The sequence below is a fragment of the Diabrotica virgifera genome, chromosome 3 (genome assembly GCF_917563875.1).
Source record: "Diabrotica virgifera virgifera chromosome 3, PGI_DIABVI_V3a".
Lineage (NCBI taxonomy): Eukaryota > Metazoa > Arthropoda > Insecta > Coleoptera > Chrysomelidae > Diabrotica > Diabrotica virgifera.
The window spans coordinates 228,130,878-228,156,130 of NC_065445.1; the positions used below are offsets into that span (position 1 = coordinate 228,130,878).

Consider the following 25,253-nt stretch of genomic DNA (forward strand, 5'->3'; position numbering starts at 1 on the left):
TAAATTAAATATTTTATATTTTTTATTTTGACAACGACACCCGACTTGGGCGTCGAAACGTTAATAAAATCATTTTTAGGTAAAATTGTGGTTTATTTCCCATTTGAATATACTTGATTATAAAAATGCCACAAGAAAATAGCTTCAGAACAACATTGATTAATAGCAAGCTGAAAATTTGTTAATAGCTTAAGGGTGTCTAGTCGGACAAACTTTGATATATGGGAACACTAAAACAATGGAAGTTTTAATTGTGGAACAGGTTAAAAATTTGGAACGGTCAGATCACTAAAACGTCACATGTATTTTGTCCGACAAAACTTCCAATTGATTTGTTACTCTTTCATTAAACTCTCATGCAAAAATCAGACTGCTATTTATAACGTGTCATAATTCCTGACATTTGACATTTTCTACGTGTTCCACTCATTATAATGCCCATTTAAGGGTTTAATGAAAGTCCAGTTTAATGAAAGGGTAACAAATCAATCGGAAGTTCTGTCGGACAAAATACATGTGACGTTTTCGTGGTCTACCGTTCCAAATTTTTAACCTGTTCCACAATTAAAACTTCCCCTGTTCCAGTGTTCCCATATATAAAAGTTTATCCAACTAGACACCCTTAAGCTATTAACAAATTTTCAGCTTGCTATTAATCAACTCTTTTTTTCATACGCGGGATCCAGACCTAATAGTTATTCTTATGTATCATAAATATTGTGATTATTATAGCGACCGTAAATTTTTAATTGACAATTCAATTGTTGCTAAACTGTTGACTCAATTTCCATCGGCTTCTGGAATTATAATCTATTCAAAAATATATTTTATATTACCAAGTTATTTAATTATTGATAAACAATTACTTATCAAAAATTTTAGTTGAAAATTAAAGATTTTGTTAGAAAAACCCGCATTTTCCGGGAAAAATTTTCGTCGAAGTAAATCGGGAAAAACACGTCTCTATGTAGAATTTACTTACGGTGAATTTTTATTTGGGTGTTTTTGGTGTAAAGTTAAAATCTTTGGAGTTATAGAGCAAAAATTGAAAAAACCCGATTTTCGGGCGCCATTTTGTTTATAAAAAAGTAGCACACTATCTGCGGACTTTGCATACCTACATTATTATTAATATATTAATATATTAATATATAGAATCATAAGATTCGATTCCAGCAATAAAATTGCTGGTAAATAACTTTTCCTTGTATTTTGCTAATTAGCCAAGAGTATTATAAATGAAGTCAATACTTGCAAATTTACTTTGTTTTATTGGTGTTAAAAAGGGGGCTATCGGTTTCGGGACTTACAGGAAATAACTTTTCCTTGTATTTTGCTAATTAGCCAAGAGTATTATAAATGAAGTCAATACTTGCAAATTTACTTCATCAAAACACTTTTGTACATCAGTACAAAATCTACACAATGCAAAGAGTAAATACAAACTACAAGCTTAAATGACAAGAAACAAATTGTAAACAACTAAGTCAACTAACTAAAACTGAAAATAAAAAAGCGAACAACGTAAAGTGTTGAACAATAAAAGAGAAAATTCTCTTTTAGTCGAAATATTTATATATTATGTCAACTGATGGTGGCGGCCCCTAAATCGAATCAAATCTAAAGGTACGTAAAGATATGCGCGCCGAACACTTCGCGCCGTGTGTGCGGTACGCGTTCGTGGCGGGTTCGTTAGATTAGTACACGTTAGTACGTGTTTTCAAGTGGCACACAAACGGTGCGCACACGATCCAACTTCTGTCGGCGCCAAGAACGCACGGCGTACACATGGCGCTAAGTGCGCGGCGCGCATATCTATACACCGAGAGAACAATTTCTTTTCTCCTAAAACACCGATTTCTTTGAGCAATATTTCTTAAAAGTTAACATATTCTATTAACTTAAACATACCGGTTCACATATAAAGAAACGAGTTTTTTAAACACAACTCAATAATTTCTTACAGATTTTCTTATCTTAAAGTTTTTATTTCTTAAATTGAAAACTACAAATACTTTGCAGTATAAGAAATATAATGTTAAGTTAATCCATATTTATATTTGTGAACAAGAAATTTTCTTGCAATCAAATAAATATTTTAAACCATAAGAAATAATTCTTCAGAAATACCCTCTGTAGTAACTGTGGTTATAAAATAAAAACTTTGTCATTAATGTCGAAATGTTACTTGCAAAAAGATTTTATTCCACAAAAGAATTGCGCAGATTAACTATTTATGATTTAGTCGTCAGTGTTTGTCAAGATGGCGTGATATGTTCATGTTAATATAGATGGATGTTGGATTTATTGGTGTACTTTAAAAATTAACGGATATTTTGAAGGTACGTACATATATAGGTATTAAATAAAAGTAAATTGAGTAATTTAAGATGTAATAATAATATTGTTGCGTATCCGAATGGTTAAAAAAGAAACATAATAGTATCTTTATATGCTTTTTAGATATAATGATGGACGACTATGAAATAAAGGAGCTTATTATTCTAACTGGGAAATATGCCACAATTTAAAGCTAGGACAGAATGATATAATATATAGCTTCAGAACAATATTAAGAAAGGAGTTATTAACCAACTGCGGGCCTTCCAGAAATGGTAGAACTTCATACATGTAAGTACCTTTTTAAAAATGTGTATACTTATGTATCTATAATGTCTTCTATAAAAATATACAATACAACGCTATATCAAACATGGCGGGTGCAACGCTGATTATTTTTTCTGTTAATTTATTTGAGATAAAGAAATCAGTTAGTCTAAAAGAAATATACGTTTATGGTTAAGAAATGTTATTGCCGAAAACCGTGAATTAGTTAATATGTATTAAATGGTTTAGATGTAAACTAATAATACTTTCCCGTAATAAAATTTCTTAATGATTAGGTATGCTGTCTCTTTTAGATTATAAAAATTAAGAAAATTACATATTATTATGTCTGCTTCAATGTTTTACATTGGTTGTATTTTCCCTCTGGTTTTAGCTAAACAATGTTTATTGTGTGACTTAATATTATACAGATAAATAATTAATATTTCATTAACAAAAAGAAAAAAATAAACAGAGATGTATAGGTTAAATAATATGTTTGAACTAAATATTATTGATTATTATTAGTATTAATAGTTCTTATGTGGGGCCGTGTATTTGTTTTTTTGTATTTCCTAAATTTGTCAAAATAAATATCTATATCTTTATAAAAAAAATTTATTAAAGTAAGTTTACTCTTTCTACATAATGATTTTGTTTTAGTGAATTGCTGATATATACAAAGTGCTATTAACAAAAGAAGGAAAATTTGAGGAAGTTGGATTTACCTCTCCATCCCTTTATTGTTGTGTAGAAGCCAGTGGTTTAAGGGTGGAGAAAATATTTATATGTAATAATAACGTTTTATATCTTGTTTTATTAATAAATAATGATTTTACCTTAACTCAATGATTTATTTCGCCGTATGTAATATCACTTTATTTTCAAGAAATATTAACTTAACTCTAAATATACGTTTATCTCTGCGAAATATATTTCTTAACATTAAATAAATTAATTATTAATAGTAAAATAATAATATTCCTTACTAAGAAATATTATTGCTCAGAAACAATAGTTTTCTAATGTGTAGAAAATATATTTTTATAACTAATAAAATCAATTAACATCAAGTGTAATTCCTTTCTGATAAATGGGTTTGAAGTTTGCCAGAAAGTGATAGTTCAATCATGTTTAAGATATATTTCTTTGGCTGTAGTAGAATTTATTTGAAATATTTTAGAAAATTATATCTTACATACAAAGATATATTTCTTAGGCAATATGCCAAGTCGATCTTTCTTAAATATTAATAAAGTTTCTTTATGTCAAGAATTTTTTTCTCTCGGTGTACATACCTTAAAGCTGTCTTTCCTTATTTTATTTTACTCATATTTGAGTACCAAGTATGCAGAATTCTGTTGGATTTTTAGCTAGATAAGCGGACAGGTGATGAATGTAAATTGTAGATTCTCCCATGTCCGCTATTTATCGACCTGCTTGCTTTATAAATTATAAAAAGCTCAGGCAATAGACTGTTAGCAAAGATTCTGCATTCCGACCTAAAAGATATATATCTTCTCTGTTCTCTTTTGATTAGAAAGATGTCGCTAACGTGTCCAGCAGCAAATAATTCTTTAAATAATTGATGGATTCGACCGTTACTTGATGGAAGTTCATTTTATCTCACAATAAAACACTGAAAAACGTTTGTTTTCTATACTTCCACAAAATTTATTACAACTATGTTATTACTACAGCTGTTTCGGCAAAGTGCCTTTCTCAAGTGATATATTTTACAATGTGTTTGCCTTTTTAAGTCTTTAACTGAAGAGGTTGAGGAGTGGGGAGCTGTTTGTCTCGAGTTGGCCATTCAGAATTATATCTGTATTTTTCAATTTATTAATTTCCATTGATTCTAAAAGTGATAGCTTAAGGCCTTTATTTTGAATATGCAGAATTTGAAAGTCTTCATTGAAAGAATGATTATGATCTAGAAGGTGAAGTGCGTATGTAGAAGTGTCTGTTTTTCTATTGTTGAAAGCCCTTTTGTGTTCTGCTATCCGTTTGTCAAAAGTTCTGCCAGTTTGACCGATGTAAGTTTTCGGACAGTCACCACAAGTTAGTTTGTACACACCACTCTGTAGTTGCTTTCTCTTTCGGCTTTTATTGTTTTTAATATGTTTGCTTAAGTTGTTGTTAGTTCTGAAAGCTGGTGTTATTCCTTTCTTTTTTATGTATCTGGCTATTTTTGTTGTTATTTTGCCAGTATATGTGAGAGAGCAGAAGGTACTGGGTTCTTTCTGTGGTGGTGGATATACTAATTTCAAGGCTTTCTTATGGAGTTTTTGGTTTAAGATGTTGTTAACTGTTTGTTCGTTATAGCCATTGTTTACTGCTATTTGTCTAATGATATTTAGTTCTGTCTCGAAGTTATTTTTTGTCATAGGAATTTCTGTCAGTCTATGTATCATGCTATGGTAGGCTGCTAATTTGTGTTGTGTAGGATGGGATGATGAATTGTGTATAGTTGTGTCAGTATGGGTAGGTTTATGATATACGGAGAACTCATGTTTGTTGTGTAGTCTAGTAATCGTTACATCTAGAAAGTTTATGGAATTATTCTGTTCTGTTTCTATTGTGAACTCAATATTACTATGAAGTGAATTAATGTATGATAGAAATTGGTCAAGTTGTCTGTTAGTTCCTGTAAAGCAGACTAGTATGTCATCCACGTATCTCAACCAATATAAGAACTGTTTAAATACGGGGTGTTTAGAAATTGTTGTTTCAAGTTGGTTCATAAATATATCTGATAGTAATGGGCTTAGAGGATTACCCATAATAAGTCCTGCACTGTTGTTTGTGTAAATTTGATTATTGAATTCAAAATAGTCTTGATTTATGCAAATTTCAAGAAGGTGTAAAATTTCAGATGCAATGATAAACATTGCATCTGAACCTTAAAAACCTTTTAAACCTTTTAGAACATAATAGTACAAATCCGATCATTGCATCTGAAATTTTACACCTTCTTGAAATTTGCATAAATCAAGACTATTTTGAATTCAATAATCAAATTTACACAAACAACAGTGCAGGACTTATTATGGGTAATCCTCTAAGCCCATTACTATCAGATATATTTATGAACCAACTTGAAACAACAATTTCTAAACACCCCGTATTTAAACAGTTCTTATATTGGTTGAGATACGTGGATGACATACTAGTCTGCTTTACAGGAACTAACAGACAACTTGACCAATTTCTATCATACATTATTTCACTTCATAGTAATATTACAGAAACAGAACAGAATAATTCCATAAACTTTCTAGATGTAACGATTACCAGACTACACAACAAACATGAGTTCTCCGTATATCATAAACCTACCCATACTGACACAACTATACACAATTCATCATCCCATCCTACACAACACAAATTAGCAGCCTACTATAGCATGATACATAGACTGACAGAAATTCCTATGACAAAAAATAACTTCAAGACAGAACTAAATATCATTAGACAAATAGCAGTAAACAATGGCTATAACGAACAAACAGTTAACAACATTGTAAACCAAAAACTCCATAAGAAAGCCTTGAAATTAGTATATCCACCACCACAGAAAGAACCCAGTACCTTCTGATCTCTCACATATACTGGCAAAATAACAACAAAAATAGCCAGATACATAAAAAAGAAAGGAATAACACCAGCTTTCAGAACTAACAACAACTTAAGCAAACATTAAAAACAATAAAAGCCGAAAGAGAAAGCAACTACAGAGTGGTGTGTACAAACTAACTTGTGGTGACTGTCCGAAAACTTACATCGGTCAAACTGGCAGAACTTTTGACAAACGGATAGCAGAACACAAAAGGGCTTTCAACAATAGAAAAACAGACACTTCTACATACGCACTTCACCTTCTAGATCATAATCATTCTTTCAATGAAGACTTTCAAATTCTACATATTCAAAATAAAGGCCTTAAGCTATCACTTTTAGAATCAATGGAAATTAATAAATTGAAAAATACAGATATAATTCTGAATGGCCAACTCGAGACAAACAGCTCCCCACTCCTCAACCTCTTCAGTTAAAGACTTAAAAAAGCAAACACATTGTAAAATATATCACGTGAGAAAGGCACTTTGCCGAAACAGCTGTAGTAATAACATAGTTGTAATAAATTTTGTGGAAGTATAGAAAATAAACGTTTTTCAGTGTTTTATTGTGAAATAATTCTTTATTATTTGGCTTAGTAAGACAGCCAGATTTAGCTTAATTCTGGGTACACCACAGGCGGTCCTGAAGACTCTAAAAATAAGAAACATATATGTCAACCGATGCATGGTGGTGGCCCCTGAATAATCAAATTAAATCTAAAGCTGTAATTCCTTACTATACAATACTTTATAGTTTTTTATTATTTTTGTTTCTTGTCATTTTAGCTCGTAGTTTGTATTTTCTCGAAGACTGATGATGAGGCAAATAATGTAAGCCTCGAAACTAGTCGCCCCCTCTTTAACACCAATAAAACAAACTAAATATTATGAGTAGTGCCTTCATTAGTGTTTAGACCCCGCAGACTTTTTATCGGTCGGCTTCTGAATCAGTACAGAGAAGTATGCATATGCGCACATTACACCGATTCAGTATCGGCGGACAAAAAAGTTTGATGTGCTTCCCGATTGCCTTTAAACTAATTTGTCGTCCAACTATCGGCAGACAGTTTATTCAGTGTTGGTGTTGGGACTAACTAGGACTTGCGCACACACGACGATTATTTATCGACCGATATGATAGTTCAATTCTCTCCTAGTTTTGGTGTCCAATACGGTTCCATGATATCTTGTAACGCGACAGTTCGTAACCGGACAACTGGTAACGGAAAATTCGTAACAGCGACAGTTCGTAACGGCGACACTTCGTAACGGCGACAGTTCGTAACTATACAAATTCGTAACGGACAATTCGTAACGGCCAAATTGAATTATTCTGTTTATTTTTGTTAACGTGGAAACTAAATGTTATTACAATTATTATAAATGAAATTATGTTATAAGTATTAAAGTATTAAAAGGCATCCCTCGTATCAACTATAACCGTTGATTAAATACCCCAACGCTATAACCAATAAGGTTTATTGTAATAACAGGTAGGTAATTATAATCTTTCCTTCACAAAATGTTTACTAGAAAATTGGGAATGTCTAAAGACGGTTGTTGGCTTAAATATTTTACGAATTACTTCATTATTGCTTTGTCTATGTATATGCAAATTTAGGGAATAATAAGAGGGATAAAATTTTAAAAATATTGTTAAAAGCTTGTATGTATTTAAATATTTGTTTGTGTTTAAAGACTTTTAGTGGGAGAGATAGAAGCGGATTTTGTGCGTGATAAGTAATATGGAAAAACTATATGGGGATATGTTGAATTAGTTGTGTACATGACTTTCACCAACTACCGGAAACCAGAGTTGGGGCCGAGGGTAGTTATAAGGGGTCAAAATCGCGGATTTTATAATTTTTTTTATGACGCTCATGATCGAGATAGTACACCAAAATTTGGGAATAAGTAGGTCATGACGTAACTAAGTAAAATCTCTAGGGGCGAAACGCTGCGTGGCCGACAAAGGGGTGGGGGTAGGGGTGAATATAAAAAATATAAAGGGTTTTTTGCGACGTTCGTGATTGAGATAGCGGACCAAAATTTGGGAATAAGTAGATCATGACATTACTAAGTAAAATCCCCAGAGCCGGAAACCAGAGTTGGGGGCGAGGGTAGTTATAAGGGGTCAAAATCGCCGTTTTTATTATTTTTTTGTGACGCTCATGATCGAGAGAGTACACCAAAATTTGGGAATAAGTAGGTCATGACGTAACTAAGTAAAACCTCACGGCGTGGCACGCTGCGTGGCCGACAAAGGGGTGGGGCAGGGGTGAATAAAAAAAATACAAGGGTTATTTTGCGACGTTCGTGATTGAGAGAGTGTACCAAAATTTGGGAATAAGTAGACCATAACATAACTAAGTAAAATCCTCAGAGCCGAAAATCAGAGTTGGGCATGAGGGTAGTTATAAGGGGTCAAAATCGCCGTTTTTATTATTTTTTTTGTGACGCTCATGACCGAGATAGTGCACCAAAATTTGGGAATAAGTAGGTCATGAGGTAACTAAATACAATATCCAGGGATGGAACGCTGCGTGGCCGATAAAGGGGTGAGGGTAGGTGTAAATATAAAAAATATAAGGGGTTTTTTGCGACGTGCTAGATTGTGATAGTGCACCAAAATTTGGGAATAAGTAGACCATGACTTATCTAAGTAAAATCCCCAGAGCCGGAAACCAGAGTTGGGGATGAGGGTAGTTTTAAGGGGTCAAAGTCGCAGTGTGTATTATTTTTTTTTGTGACCCGGCACAACATTTGTCCCCCACGGAGCGTTCCGCCCCTGGAGATTTTACTTAGTAATGTCATGATCTACTTACTCTCAAATTTTGGTACTCTATCTCGATCACGAACGGCAAAAAAACCCCCATAAATTTTTAAACTCACCCCTACCTACCACCACTTTGTACCCCAAGCAGCGTTCCGCCCCTGAAGATTTTACTTAGTTACGTCATCACCTACTTACTCCCAAATTTTGGTGCACTATCTCCATCATGAGCGCCACAAAAAAAATAATAAAAACCGCGACTTTTACCCCTTATAACTACCCTCGTCCGCCACTCTGGTTTTCGCCTCTGGGAATATTACTTACTTATGTCATGATCTCCTTATTCCCAAATTTTGGTGCACTATCTCAATCACTAACGTCGCAAAAACCCCCTTACATTTTTTTATATTCACCCCTGCCCCACCCCTTTGTCGGCCACGCAGCGTTCTACTCCTGGAGATTTTACTTAGTTACGTCATGACCTACTTATTCCCAAATTTTGGCGCGCTATCTCGATCATGAGCGTCACAAAAAAATATAATAAAAAACGGAACTTTGACCCCTTTTAACTACCGTCCTTCCGCACTCTGGTTTCCGGCTCTGGCGATTTTAATTATTTATGTCATGGTCTACTTATACCCAAATTTTGGTGCACTATCTCAATCACGAACGTCGCAAAAAACCCCCTTATATTTTTTCTATTCACCCCTACCCCCACCCCTTTGTCGGCCACGCAGCGTTGAGCCCCTAGAGATTTTACTTAGGTACGTCATGACCTACTTATTACCAAATTTTGGTGCACTATCTCGATCATGAGCGTCATAAAAAAATAATAAAATCCGCGACTTTGACCCCTTATAACTACCCTCGGCCCCAACTCTGGTTTCCGGCCGTTGGTGAAAGTCATGTACACAACTAATTCAACATATCCCCGTATAGTTTTTCCATATTACTTATCACGCACAAAATCCGCTCCCAGCTCTTAGACTATTTTAATATATTCTGAAACACGAAACATAAAATGTGTTAAACATGTTTATCCCGGTACTGATTTGTTAAATTGATAATAACATAATTTTAATTATAACTGTAATAACAGTTGGTTTCCACGTTAACAAAAATAAACAGAATAATTCAATTTTGACGTTACGAATTGTCCGTTACGAATTTGTATAGTTACGAACTGTCGCCGTTACGAAGTATCGGTTACGAATTGCCCGTTACCAGTTGCCCGGTTACGAACTGTCGCGTTACGAGATGTCTGGTCACGGTCCAATACTTGTGCCGTGCGAATATTTTTTGAATATTTTGCGAAAAAATGGCATCGTCTAATTCACAATCGTTAATTGTAGAAACCTGCATGGTCCAATTAACATGACTAGTTTATTGAGGCAGACTAAGATTATCCGATAAAAGGCGAAAAACTTTTTTGGATAATCAAGTAATTTAGAACACATTGTGTAGAATTTTCCACTAAATAATCTATCACTGAGAATTCATCATCAGCATCATCAACAGCTATTCCAACCATCGCCAGAAGGAAGCCTGCCTTGTGACCAGCCATTCACTTGATGTCATCAGTCCATCTTGTTTGAGGTATGCCTCTACTTATTTTACTTTTCCTTGATCGCCATTTAAGAATTTTCTTCATCCAACGGTTGTCTTCCATTCTTCCTATGTGTCCTGCCCAGTTCCATTTTAACATGGCAATCTTTTGGATCACATCTGTTACTTTTGACCGTCGTCTTATTTCTTTCACTGTGAATTGTATGCACTCAATACTCTCGGAATCTCTTCTTGGTTTTCCTCCTCCGTTGTATGAGAGCGATAATAACATTTCTGGATAATTTTTGCATTGTGCGACTATTCACTTCAATAGTCAAATAAGAACTTTAGTACTAAATCGTTCGAGAATAGTCGATAGGCTGCTGCTAGTGTGAGCCCTCTTCACCAACACGACTGTTTAGTTGGCTCGGTATGCGCACTAACAGCCCAATCCGACTAAACTATCGGCCGATAACACGTCTACTTACAGTATACGGGGGCTCTAGCCTGAGTAACGATCGAGTTGTTTCAATTTATCGTTGTGTGTAAACGGTATATCGCAGCGATTTATCGCTGGTTTAGTTGCTGCGATAAATGCGAACAATTTATTGTAACGATCGAGTTGTTCCAATTTATAATCAATCCAGACAATATATCGCAGCGTCTAAGCAAGCTTTAAAAAAATCAATAAATCGTAGCAATTTATCGTCACAATAAATTGCTCGCATTTATCGTGGCGTCTAAACGCTGATGCGTTGTTGTCCATGAAAGAATTGCGGTTGTAGTATATTTCACGAATTTTAGACTATTTTGGTTTAGGGATGAAAGCAGTGACTTAAACGGTCCCCTGTGTTAAGAAAGTTAATTACAAATTCTCCCAATATTTGAAGCACTGTGGAAGACATGCAAAAATATGGTTTTAACTGACTATGTATTTTACATTCATTTAGAGAAATATACAATAATTATTAGTGCAACAATAGAAGAAAATTTCAAATTCTATTGTTTTTAAATTGTATCTAGTGGTATTTACTGATAAAATAATATCAATAATTATAAAAATTCTTGCTAATGAGGAAATGAAAATATATTCATCATTCTCTTTGCCTTATCCCTATGCGGGTTCGGCTTCCCTAATTGCATTTCTCCACACAATCCTATCTTGGGATATATCAATGTTAATCCCCTTTACCAACATGTCCTGCCTTATCGTCTCCCCCCAGATCTACTTTGGTCTTCCTCTCTTACTCCTTCCAAGAATCTGCACTTAAGCTATTCTTCGTATTGGGTGATTAACGTCTCGAAGTTGAGCATCACCAAACCACCTTAACCTATGCTCTCTCATTTTGGCATCAATTGGTGCCACACCTAGACTTCTCCTCATATACTCATTTCTAATTTTATCCTTTTTTGTCACTCCACTCATGTATCTAAGCATTCTCATTTCCGCTACATGCATTCGTTGTTCCTCTTTCTTTTTCACTGCGCAACATTCAGTTCCGTACATCATAGCCGGTCTTATGGCTGTTTTATAGAATTTTCGTGATATACTCCGATGTGTGAAGATATGGGTGGCAAGTTCAAAACTCTTCTTTTGCATATTTAGAAGTGAGATAGTTATCTCGAGGGAACATTTTCACCCGTCTCTTCGAACTGAGATCAGAAGTTTTAATGCTTTTAAGTGAAAAAAATAATGACATGAAAAACTTGTTCTATGATGAAGAATGATTGTCGAGATTGGAGTCTAGATCTAGCTGACAATTTTGACTCAACTCGTGGAACATGGGTTTTCAGGGAGCAAACCCAACAATCTTCACAGCTAGTGAGAAAATCAACTCCTTTCAAAAAAAAGTTGGTTCTTTTATGTTCTCAAATACAAGGAAATAATGCCTCTGCATTATTTCTTTGTCTGTCATCATTTTTTGAAAAAAAAACGAAATGTCTCCAATACCAGAGATGTGATTGCTGATATAATAATTCTTCACTTAGATTCTCTTCAAGAACTTGACTGGATCAGAAATCCTTTTGCAGGAACCGCACCAAATGAGTTGGAATTACAGAAAATATTCATCGATCTAAGAAAAGACATTAGAGACAGTTTTAAGCAGAAATCATTGACTTCTGGATCCGGTGTAAATCAGAGTATTAAATGCTCTTGGCAAGCTACGCTGTTTTTGATGTCATTTGCCATTTTTAGGTACTTGTGTGAGACTGTGGTTTTTTTGAACTATTGTATACAATAAAGCGATTAAGCGGTAAAATAACCGTTGACCTACCCATAACGGATGCCTATGACCGTTACTAGAAATTCGCAATTGATAAAATCGATTTATCTCTGGAAGATAAATAAACGTACCAGTTTTCGTTTCTCTAAATAGTTTTTCTTTGAACTTTTTTTTTTCAAATTCACAAAACGAAAAATTTTCAAATCGATTTTTCTAGAAAATGGTAAATTTACACCGACTTAAAGCAAGAGTAACTTTTAGTACTAGAATACCTCAGAGCTTAATAATCCAATGTCAAAAATACTTAAAAGTTAAAGACAAAAAAGTTATGGAATAAAATAACCGTTGCCCTGCCCAAAACGGACGTCTATGACCGGTACTAGAAATTAGCAATTGATGGAATTATCTCTGGAAGATAGATAGGCGTACTAGTTTTTATTTTTATAAATAGAAGCGTTTAAGAGCTATTTTAAAAAACTAATTACAAGACGCCATCTTTAAAAAGCTCTGGTTCCCTTAGGAAGCATTTTCGGACTACATAGATGAATTAGATTAAATTATCTTCAAAATATCTCAGGAATCCCTGGTCTTCGTTTGTCGGGAGAGTTTCTGGACACCTTGTATAAACATAAATATAGAAACAGATTAACAAGTGTAAACATGTTACTAAAAAAATTAGAAATGGGGGGGCTTCCTTAAATCCCATGCCCCCCGGTGTTTGGTGGTACGCCAAAATCTTCAAAATATTTCAGGTGGTACGCGGTTGCTAAAACGTTGGGAACTCCTGCCCCACATGCGTCCTGCCTGACAGTTGTTTAATCAACCTCCTTCTCAGGGACGTAGGTGAAAACCATGGGGGGTTTGGGCATATTTTTGGGGTATATATTTAACTCTGTTTCATCCCATAGGCGTCCGTAGTCCATAGTCTTTTTTTTGTATACTTGACAGCATAGCTTACCCCTAGGATTTAGGATTCATACGTTAAACATTGTTTTATTCAACTGTGGAAGTTATTTTTTTTTTTTTTTCGATAGGAGCCTCGTCCACTGCCTAACATTCGTTAACTACGTGTTATTATAGTATTTGAAGTAAGCTCGATATGATAATAGAAGAAACAATAAAGACAATTTTAATTTCTATGGGAGATGAGAAATATATAGTTATGGCATTGTTATGGTGATGATAATGCAATCTATTTAGTACATAATTCTTTCCAGATTATCAATTACTTTTAAGATTAATGTGACATCTAATATATAAAATATGTGTTTTGAAGAAATTTATTGGATCTACTAGGATACGCACTAGTAGCACTGCGGAAAGTAGGGTTGAACCACTGCGGAAAATAAACAGATTTACCTACAGGATATGCTCCAGTTAAAAGGCCCTGAGAAACCAAGAAGTTGTAATCTGTCTAGAACACTTCTTGTCTATACTACTTATTCGTTTGGATTCGAATTTAACAGTAGTTCTCCTATATCTGTGTACACCGAATGATATACAGCTCAGATATATATCTACAGGGGATTTGCCTACGCACAAATCTGGATATAAAACAGAAGAAGAAAAATATTTTTTCACAAGATGAAGTTATGCGGTAACTTTAGTAGGTACCTATATTATATAAATGACTTACTTATTAGGGCTGACCAGCAAATGTGTTAAATTCTTTCCTTTCTCTGATAGTTTAATATACCTTTGTTTCTTTGTGTTAATATTATGCACTGCCACTACGCACCCTACGGGGTATACGATATCGTCATCAGAAAGATAGTGAATATTACCCCGAATAGTTGGTTCCAGACCAACAATAAGATGGGGCTGCAATATTGGTAAACTCATTTTTAAATGAAGGTCTTCCTTTAGTTAAATTTATTTAGATTGGCAGTTGCTGTATGCATATTTCGTATTTGTTTGATCGATAATAATTGTCAAGACGTTTGATAGATCTTTGACACAGGGTTGTAGTCAGGGAGATTGTTTGTAATTAAAGTTCAGAGTTTTTAAACCAAATTTTAGAAATGCATATGCTTAAAAAAATTAGCATAGTTGTATTTATTAACATAGTAAGTAGACATTGTTATTTGTAAGCTTTATTTTTTATTATTCTTTATTTTTAAGTGTATACTGGACAATTTTGTACTTATGAACGAATAATAATTTTATATGTAATTACGTGGCTAAAGGTTCTAAACCAAGGCCAGAATCAAAACAAAAAAACCTTATGCTTTACAAAAACTTATGCTGACACTCTACGTCATCTAAACAACTACATTCTAAATTTAAAACTAGAGAACATCTAATACTATTAACTTAATTAAAAAAAAATAACAAAAATTAATTTTAAATAGTGTAAAATTATTTTGAAAAAACATGTCGATTTTTTGCTTACTTATAAACAATTAGAATACCTTTTTAACCGTTATCCGTAGAAAAATTATTTTTTCATATTTAGAAAGACTTAATTTTTATACACATTTAGAAAGAAAAACAATTGTCCTAGGACAATTAGGGACGAAGTTAACCTCCTTTTTTTATTCACATGTTCTTTCAATATCTGTGCTCTGTGCGTAAAGAGAGTTAAGTCCTAAAACACTGTTTTGAGATAAACGCATTTAAAGTTTGCTATCGTCTGTTCGAGTTATACTTTTGGAGTTTTTACAATAACCTATCCCTAAAAAGTTTTCTAAATAATTTTGATCAATTAAATAGTTATTTTCTCAATAGAATAGTCAATAAATAATATAAATAAACCATATAGGTATTATAAAAAAAATAATAAACTTTTTCTTACATGGACTTAACACAATTTGCACAAATATCATGAACTTAACACGCTTAACGTAAAACACAAACTATTACGAAAAGCATAAAAAATAATATTTATTTAATAATAATAATGGGGATTCTTAAGACCAAAGTAACAGGTTTTAATAAAAATAGAAAAATACAAAAACGCAAGATAAAAACTTCTGTTTATTCATCATAAACCAAGTAAGTAATAATACTAAGTAAGTAAAATAATACCAAAAATAAAGAAAAACTAATATAAAGGAAAACAAAATAATATTTTTTTTATTATTTAGTATTTACATTTTTTCTCTTCTTCCTGCCAGTTTGTTTCGTTGGTTTATTTTCTTGGGAAACTGTCATTTTTTTCGTGGGTTTCACATTTACCTTCTTTTTTTTTGTCAACTGGTTGTACTATCTCTTCATTTTCTTCATCAGGAATGTCATCAGGGTAGGTATCCTCTGCTTCATTTGAGGTAATTAAGTCTTTACAGAATTGGTGATATACTGGTGAAATGTATGGAAGCAGGTCGAGGAGGTCATTTTTTTTCTTCTTAGGTATAGGATTTTTTCCTGGGTAACTTAAACTAGGGTCCATTTTGCTAATGTTTTCTTTGCCTCTTCTTTTGAAACTAATGCATTGAAATGGTTGATTACGGTCTAAGGAATTCTTATAGTAAATTATTCCAGGCTCGTTTTTGACAAACTTCAGCCACTGTACATCTCTCCTGCTAAAATTGATTCCAACAACATCATCTTTTCCCTGCTGAAGGTCGGTTTTTAGTAGCTTAGCAAAGTCAAAGAAGCTATCTTGATTCAAAGGACGTTTCTTACCAGTACTTTGTATAAGTTGGGCCCAATCATGAGGATGGTGAATGTTTCCATCAAAAGCTGTTTTATTTTTTTCAATAAGGGCGTGAGATGTATCACACTCCATGTGCGTGTGACCAGGCACTAAAAATTTATGATTAATCTCTTCAAAGTTATAAGAATTTTGCAGGGCTACCATACACATAGCAGCTACATGCGTATTCTTATTTTGACCACCAGTGAGTACATGGTTTGAGTACATGGTCAAACTTTTCACAACGGGCTTTAAAGCTTCAGAAATAAATCTGTATACACATGAGCCAACTTCATTTGCACCTCTGCCAGCTATACCTTCATGCCAAAGGTAGCAGTAAGTTGTGCCATCACTGCAGTCGTAGACTGTTAGATTGAAAGTCCAAAGTTGGCGTTTATAGAAGGCTACAGAACTATGGACGAGTGGAGTGGGAAGGCATTGCTGCATGTCAAATGTCACAGTTTTGGTTGAATTGTCAACTTTTGTTGGAGTATTTGAGAGAAATATATGAAGATGCATGCAGTAGAATTATGGCTGGATGGATGAAGTGGAAGAAAGCAAGTGGTGTGTTGTGTGACAGAAAGTTCCAAAGAAGCTGAAGGGAAAATTCTATAAAACAGTCATAAGACCGGCTATGATGTAGGTACAGAATTGAATGTTGGCAGTGAAAAAGAAAAAGGAACAACGAACTCATGTGGCGGAAATGAGAAATCTTAGATGGATGAGAGGTGTGACAAAAAAGGACAAAATTAGAAATGAGTATATTAGGGGAAGTCTAGGTGTTGCACCAATTGATGCCAAAATGAAAGAGCATAGTTTAAGATGGTTTGGTCATGTTCAATGTCGAGAGGTTAATCACCCAATACAAAGAATAGCTGAAGTGCAGATTCTTGGGATTCTTGGAAGGAGTAGGAGAGGAAGACCAAAGAAGACTTGGGGGGAGACGATAAGGCAGGACATGTTGGTAAAGGGTATTAACATTGATATGACCCAAGATAGAATTGTGTGGAGAAATGCAATTAGGAAAGCCCACCCTGCATAGGGATAAGGAAAAGAGAATGATTATAAATAACTATTAACTATAGCTCACTACAGTATGTTAGTGTTAAGAAAAACAACCGTATTATGAACGATCTATCAAAAAAATAACAAAGGGAGCTTTATATTTCTTTGTCTAAAAGTGAAACGGCTCCTTCTTATCATCGGAAGTATGTAATACATGTTTTTGCAATTAAAAGTTTAATAGATCATTGGTAGCACGGCCCAAAATCTACAGCAATATTAAAAATTTAAATAAAACTTACCAATGCTTAGACTTTCTTCAGACTCAAGTTCATCGTTTTTTAACATGTCCAATATGCGTTGTGCTCTGGATGACATGGTTAAACTTTTAACTAAATTCGTTGAAATAACCAACAATAATCACAGAAGGTTAAACTTTTAACTAAATTCCTTCAACTAGACCAACAAAATAATCACAGAAGAAAACTCCAACTAAAATCTTAAAATCGTTATGTTGTTCATTAAAGTACAAGCTCGTTTGAAAGGACCTGATCAATATGCCACTGATTAGTAAAATAGCCAAATCAGCTTTAACAGCGCGCAGCGTACAAAGAGTCAACGCAATAACTTATTAGTGTACAGGTACAGTATGTTAAGTCTCAAGACTGTGGGACTTAACACACTGTGTCTTCCTATTTCTTCAATAATGTTTAGTGTAAAGTGTGATATGTCCAAGTTCAGGACTTAACACGCATTACACAGTTAGTATTGACTGTTTTTCATTTGTGTAAAATGTATATCTCAGTTTAGGAATGGAATTGGACTTTACAAATTATACACCATGTAGATATCAAATTCTAACATACAGATAGTGCATTACCTCATTTCGACCATTTTTGGACTTAACTCACTCTACGCACAGAGCACAGAATTATAATTTTGCAATATTTAGAATTATTTTTTGTCATTTTTTTTTTTAAATAAATTAATACTGTAAACCTTCTTCTTTCATAAACTATCCAAAGTATTATTGTAACTTCATCATTTTCTGACTTATAGTTAGGGATTATATTAATTTGGGATAAACAAATTAAATAACTTTTAAACTATTTGACTAATTGCTTTGAAATTTAGGGTATGATTTAAACACCAGAAGTCTCAGCATTCCGTGTAACAAGAAGGTTAGAAGTTAATTTTTACTTACGTTATTAATATTTATAAAAACTCAAAATTTATTAAAAAAAAACTAAGTTTTTAATCCAATAGCACATAAAACAACATCAAAAAATGTCATTCTACATCCTACCAGACTGAAAACAATGGGAACCTTCTCTGGTAACACCTCCGAGGATTCTACAATTTGCTAGCCATAACGGATGCTGAGACTAATGAAGATGAGAGAATTTTACAATTTATAATTCACGTCCCATCTGCTCAGCGCGGTAAAGTTCCAACGAGAATGCTTCCCTTCGTACTCCAATGGGAGTAAACATAAATCAAAAATGAATAACCATTTTCAATTTCGTTGCAACACGAAACTACAGCCGCATCATTATTCCAGTTCAATCAAAGAGTGCCGCAAGCACCTCTACCGGTTTCGAAACTTATTAGTCTCTCATCAGGAGGCACATATGCTGCTCTCTCTGACCCAACTAGGACAAACCCCGGCGTGCAGTCACGGGTTGCAACGAACGAAATAGCGGCAACTGCTATCAAAAAAAACTAAGTTTTCAATCTAATAGCACATCTTCTTCTTCTTCTTAACTCAGGCGAGACTCCTTAGTCTCTGGCACTTGGTCATAAGACCTTTGTACCAAACCCTGTTCTTCTCCTTAAACTTTAATAAGTCCTGTGGCCTCAACGAAGGCCAACAGTTTTCTTATTGGTAGTTTTAAGATCTCTTCTGGTTCAAACCTCATTTGACCAGTGAAGTTCTGCCTTACATCACCTAACACACTCTAATAGCATAGTATGTGTATGGCAGTTTCTTCTTCCATTTCGCACTTTCTGCACCATGGTTCATTCACCTTACCTAGTTTGTATAGGTGATTTCTTAAACGACAATGTCCAGTCACCATTTCAGTGACCGTTTTGATCTCTCGTTTATTGAGGTTCATCAAACTGTTCGAGAGTTTTTTATCAATATTCTTGATTATTTTTTTAGTCTGGATTTGCCCTTGAGTGGTTCTCCATTTATTTTGATGATTCTTTATCAGCCATTTCTGAACCTCGTTTTTCATAGCATCTTTAGTGATGCCACAGAAAGGTTCTGGGCCTTCAAAAGTTTTTCTCGAGCCTTGTTTCGCTAACATATCTGCTCGTTCGTTCCCATAAACCCCTTCATGACCCGGCACCCATATTAAAGACACTTTGTTGTCTTTTGCCGTCTTCACACAAGATTGCAAAGCCGTCTTTCTCCACCAGAGTACTGACCCATAAGTAACTGTCGGTCGTATCACTGATGTGTACAACCAACATATCACCTTTGGTTTCAATCCCCAGGTTTTACCTACAACTCGTCTGCAGTTCCAGAAGAGTCGCTTAGCCCTATTGGTTATATTGGTAATATGAGTATTCCAATTGAGTTTCGAATCCAGGGTTACCCCTAGATACTTAACCTCATTGGTTCTTTCCAGTACCTCTCCAAATAATTTCAGCTCACTCAGTCCAGTAAGCTTCCTCTTATTTGTAAAGGCTACCAGTTTAGTTTTAGAAGGGTTCACGGAGAGGTTCTCTTTCAGACACCAGTTCTCTATGTAGTGAAGGGCATATCGCATCTGATACGCAACAGTGCTGGGAAATTTTCCCCTAGTTACTATCACGATATCATCTGCGAAACCCTGGACCCAGATTCCTTGGGCGCTTAGCCCATGAATCAGATCATCGACAACTATGTTCCATAATGACGGTGACAATACACCGCCTTGAGGGCATCCCTTAGTTGCCCTCAGATTTATGGTATCTTCATGCGTATCTGTGGATATTATTCTGCTCTGAAGCATCTGAATAATCCACTTGCATGTTGTGTTGTTGATTTTCTTCCTCACCAGTGCGCTTTGTATAGACTCGATTGAGGTATTATCAAATGCACCTTCTATATCTAAAAATGCAGCAAGGGCGGCTTCTTTCTGATGCAGACTCCTTTCGAGTTCCGACACTAGATTGTGCAGGGCGGCTTCACCTGATTTCCCTGCCTGATACGCCCATTGCCGTTAGTGCAGTGGATTTTCATTTAAATTGTTTTTCTTGATGTGTTCGTTCAAGATTTTTTCCATGGTTTTTAACATGAATGAGGTCAGACTTATAGGCCTGTAGGATTTTGCTAAGGTGTAATCTGTTTTTCCTGGTTTGGGAATAAACGCCACCCTTGCCCTTCTCCAAGCTTTGGGAATGTATCCCAGAGCATGGCTAGCTCTAAATATTGTGATCAGGGGACCCATGATTATTTCCAGACCCTCCTGGAGAAGCTTAGGAAATATACCATCCGGTCCCGCAGTTTTATAAGGTTCAAAAGTTTCAATAGCCCATCTGACCTTGTGAGAACCAAAGATCTCGTCAGAGGTCAGCCAGTCCCTTTTGGTTGGGCTATTGTTTGCTTGATGATTGTTATTAGCAGTCAATTGCGTCGACCCTGGAAAGTGAACACTTAAAAGATGCTCTACAGCCTCCTTCTCTGTGTCCGTATACTTCCCATTGGGCAATTTCATTGACTTGGGTTTGTTAATGTTATCTCTTTTGAGGATTCTGTTAACCCTGGTGCTTTCAGGTACACCTTCAATGATTTCACAGAATTCTCTCCAGGATCTTTCCTTAGCGGATTGGATTTTCTTATTATAGGTTTTCAGTTTAGCCTTATATGCTTCCCAATCACCTGATTTCTTCGCCCTATTGAAGAGCCGTCTTGTTTCTCTTTTGAGATCAGACAGCTCCTTATTTTGAGATCAGACGGTTACTTGCCTGGGAGGGTGACTTTCTTTTAACGGGCAGTTTTCCTCATATGAGACGACTATTGCATGCTGCAACCAGTCTACTGCCATCTCAACCTCAACATTGTTTTTTGGCCTTTTAGGATAATTCCGTACCCTTGTTCCAAGATCCCTCTTAAAGGATTCCCAATCGGTCACCTTAGGGTCTCTATAGAACCTTGGTTCCGGTTTGACTGAGTTTATCTCAAAGCATATGTATGCATGATCCGATAAGGATAACGCATCCGACACATGCCAGTCAGATATTATGTTCCCAATCCCCATAGAGCATAGGCTTAGGTCGATTAGTGATTCTGCTCTTGATGTCCTGAAGGTGGGCTTATTACCCCTGTTCAGAAGATCAAGTTCAGTAGTGCAAAGGTACTCAAAAAGTAACTTACCTCTATTGTTTGTATCTCTGCTTCCCCAAATGATGTGGTGGGCGTTGGAGTCGACTCCAATGATGTTCTGTATGCTTATCATTGGTGTATTCTAGAAGGTTCTCTAGGTTAGTCCCTGGAAGTTGTTCTTTACTGTCAATAGGAAGGTAAAGAGATGCAACAATCAACTCAGTAACCAACCCATTGCAATTCAGTTTAATTCTGGCAGCTGTCATGTCTCCCGTACAGAGCTCCATAACTGGTACCAGGTTAAGGTCAGATCTACAAAATATACAAGTTCTGATTTTATTGTCAGGTACTCCCAAAATTAGTTCCCATCCCTTAACATTTAATCCCCCTAATAGCACATAAAACAACATCAAAAAATGTGGGACGTGAATTATAAAATTGTAAAATTTCCTCATCTTCCTTAGTCTCAGCATCCGTTATGGCTTGCAAATTGTAGAAGCCTCGGAGGTGTTACCAGAGAAGGTTCCCATTGTTTTCAGTCTGGTAGGATGTAGAATGACATTTTTTGATGTTGTTTTATGTGCTATTAGATTGAAAACTTAGTTTTTTTTATAGCAGTTGCCGCTAGGGCATCCATGCCATTTCGTTCGTTGCAATCCGTGACTGCACGCCGGGGTTTGTCCTAGTTGGGTCAGAGAGAGAAGCATATGTGCCTCCTGATGAGAGACTCATAAGTTTCGAAACCGGTAGAGGTGCTTGCGGCACTCTTTGATTGAACTGGAATAATGATGCGGCTGTAGATTCGTTTTGCAACGAAATTGAAAATGGTTATTAATTTTTTTTTTCAAAATTTATTATTTATTTTGCAATTTTCTAAGCAACCAATAAGGATAGACATATTCAGTGAACGCCATATTGAAGTTTTTTAGACGAAAAAAGCGAAAATTTACCGTTTTTTGATCTTCATTTGTTTATATCTATGTATACAATCGGAATCGGCTGCAGGAAACATATAGGTTATTATTATAGATGTCCATATTACTCAAAAAATTTGGTTTCGGCCTGGAGGGGGTTGTGTCACCAACAGCATATTTTTTTTCTTATTTCTCTTAACTATAGAGTTCCAGAAACTCCAGATGAAGTGTCTTGGCAGTGAACCGGGCACGGGCACCAGGTGCTTCGGTGGTCGGTACTGATGGCGTATTTATTTATGCACTTTTGGATGCATTTATGCAATTATTCTATTGTAGACTTCTTTTCTGGCGTCAACCTGAACACAATGCAAATATTTGTAAGCATTGGCGGATCTACTGTGAGGCAAAATGGGGAAATGTTTATTTAAAAAAATTCCTGACGCCGTGGTAGTTAACCGATTTTAATTTTGCAAATTGCGTATGAAAGGTACAGTATTCTTCTATTTGTCAAAAAATTTTAATTATCTATCTATCTGATTTATTTTCAGTCCTGAAACATTTTGAAAAAACGAATTTTTTTGCGAAAGTTGGATTGCAAAATTTATTTTGCAAAATCTATTTAATTGATCTTAACTAAATTTACAGTCTTGTTTTATCATATCATAATGTTTTTCTGGGTGAAATATTAAGCTCCTAAGTGTAGCAGAAATGGTTTAAAAACGTAAAATGCGAATACTTGTTTTTTTTATGTTTTTTCGCAATTATTGCTATTTTGCAACAAGGGTAACAAGTTTAAGGGTCGGTTGTTCGAACGCTAATCAAGAAGTTGATTAAAATTAATCAGTTTATTGTAATCAATTTTCTTGATGGAAATCAAATCGAGACATCAAAAATACATGTAAAACGCTAATCATTCATTGATTGTAGGTAAAGCAGTAATTAAAATATAGCCGCAGCTGTTTAATTATTAAAAATTGCTTATTATTATTATTGATTTGTAAGTAAAAACAAAAAATTAACATCACAAAGAGTTTAATTATGGTTTATTTTAGATTAAAACCAAAATAGTAAAATAAATCAGTCAACAATGTCAACATAACCTCAAAATGTGACATCTGTCAGAAGTACGCTTAATCAAATATAATTGTAATTAAATATTTGATAACGATCATTTTTGATTAGCGTCCGAACAACTGGCCCTAAAACTTGTTAACCAATCTTATATTGTAGGAAATTTAATTATGCAACTTTTATTTTAGGGCAACTTTTCTCGGAAGTGAATACTTTTAAAGTTATAATCAAAAGACGAAGAAAAAAATCGAATTTTTCCTTCAATTTTTGACATTTTGATTATTTAAACAATGTTCCGGACCTTTTTGAATGGGAGGATAGCTTAATTATTATTATATGGGTTAATTCCAAGCAATTTCTGCAAAAAAATTAGAGTTACCTCTCAACGTTCATCTCAAAACAGATCCGCTTTGGACTATTATATACAGTTTATTTTATATAGGCTAGGTCAGCGGTTCTCAACCACCGTGTCGCGACACACAGGTGTGCCGGAAGAATCTATCAGGTGTGTCGCGAGATTTACGAATAAGATATTTTTATTTATATTTTTTTACTTGTTATAATATACCAATCATGCATTCAACCATTTTTTTAACTATTAGGTATATACCACGTTATACCAATCAATAAAGTGCCAATCCGTAATTGTTTCCTCTCTAACTGTTTTTAAAATTTAACCTGTTAATCGATATTCAAAGTAATCTTAGGGAGGTATTGGCAAATACACAATTTGCTCTACAACTGGACGAAAGCGCGGACATTTCGGGAAAGGCCCAATTGATATCTTTTGTAAGATTTGTGTACGGACCGGAAATTATTGAACAGTCCCTATTCTGTCGTGAATTGGAAACAACAACCACTGGAGCTGATATATTTTCTACTGTTGACACCTTCTTTCAGGATGACGGACTTAAGTGGACGGATTGTATTGCGATATGTACAGATGGTGCTGCTGCAATGACGGGAAATGTCAAAGGATTTTTAAGTTTCGCACTAAAGAAAAACCAGTTGATAATAATTACTCATTCCTTTTTACATCGAGAAGCTCTGGAAGTAAAAACTACGAATGGAAGCCAACTGGGTGAAGTTATTCATAGTGTTGTTTCTATGATCAACTATATCAAAACTCGTCCGGTTAAATCAAGGGTGTTTGAGAAACTTTGTAAATACATGGGCGCAGATCATAAAGTCTTGTTATTTCATAGTAAAATTCGTTGGCTTCCGAAAGGAAAAATACTGAACAGAGTTTTAGAACTTAAAAACGAACTACTCGAATTTTTTAAAACAGAAGATGGCCAAAGTGATTTTTGTAAAAATCTTAAAAACCCTCTGGTGTGCTAAGTTGGCTTACCTTTCAGACATTTTTAATAAGCTAAATTCTTTGAATGCAACTATGCAAGGACGAAAGGAAACCATAATATCATCAACTGATAAAATAAGTGCGTTTTTCAAAAAACTTACATTCTGGAAATCGGTTATAGAAAAAAACGATTTGACTGCTTTTCCCGAAACCTCTATAACTTTAATTAATTTGAAATCTGAAG

General features: G+C 34.7%; 1 protein-coding gene across 1 annotated transcript in view; it reads right to left on the reverse strand.

The window, feature by feature from the left end:
• Positions 1-14,701, reverse strand: part of LOC126881566 (cilia- and flagella-associated protein 57) — a 141,448-nt gene extending 126,747 nt beyond the window's left edge. Inside the window, exon 1 of the mRNA XM_050645890.1 lies at positions 14,410-14,701. Within this exon, the coding sequence (XP_050501847.1) occupies positions 14,410-14,615 (206 nt within the window). The 5' untranslated portion in view covers positions 14,616-14,701. The remainder of the gene's footprint in view (positions 1-14,409) is intronic.
• Between the last annotated feature and the right edge of the window lie 10,552 nt (positions 14,702-25,253).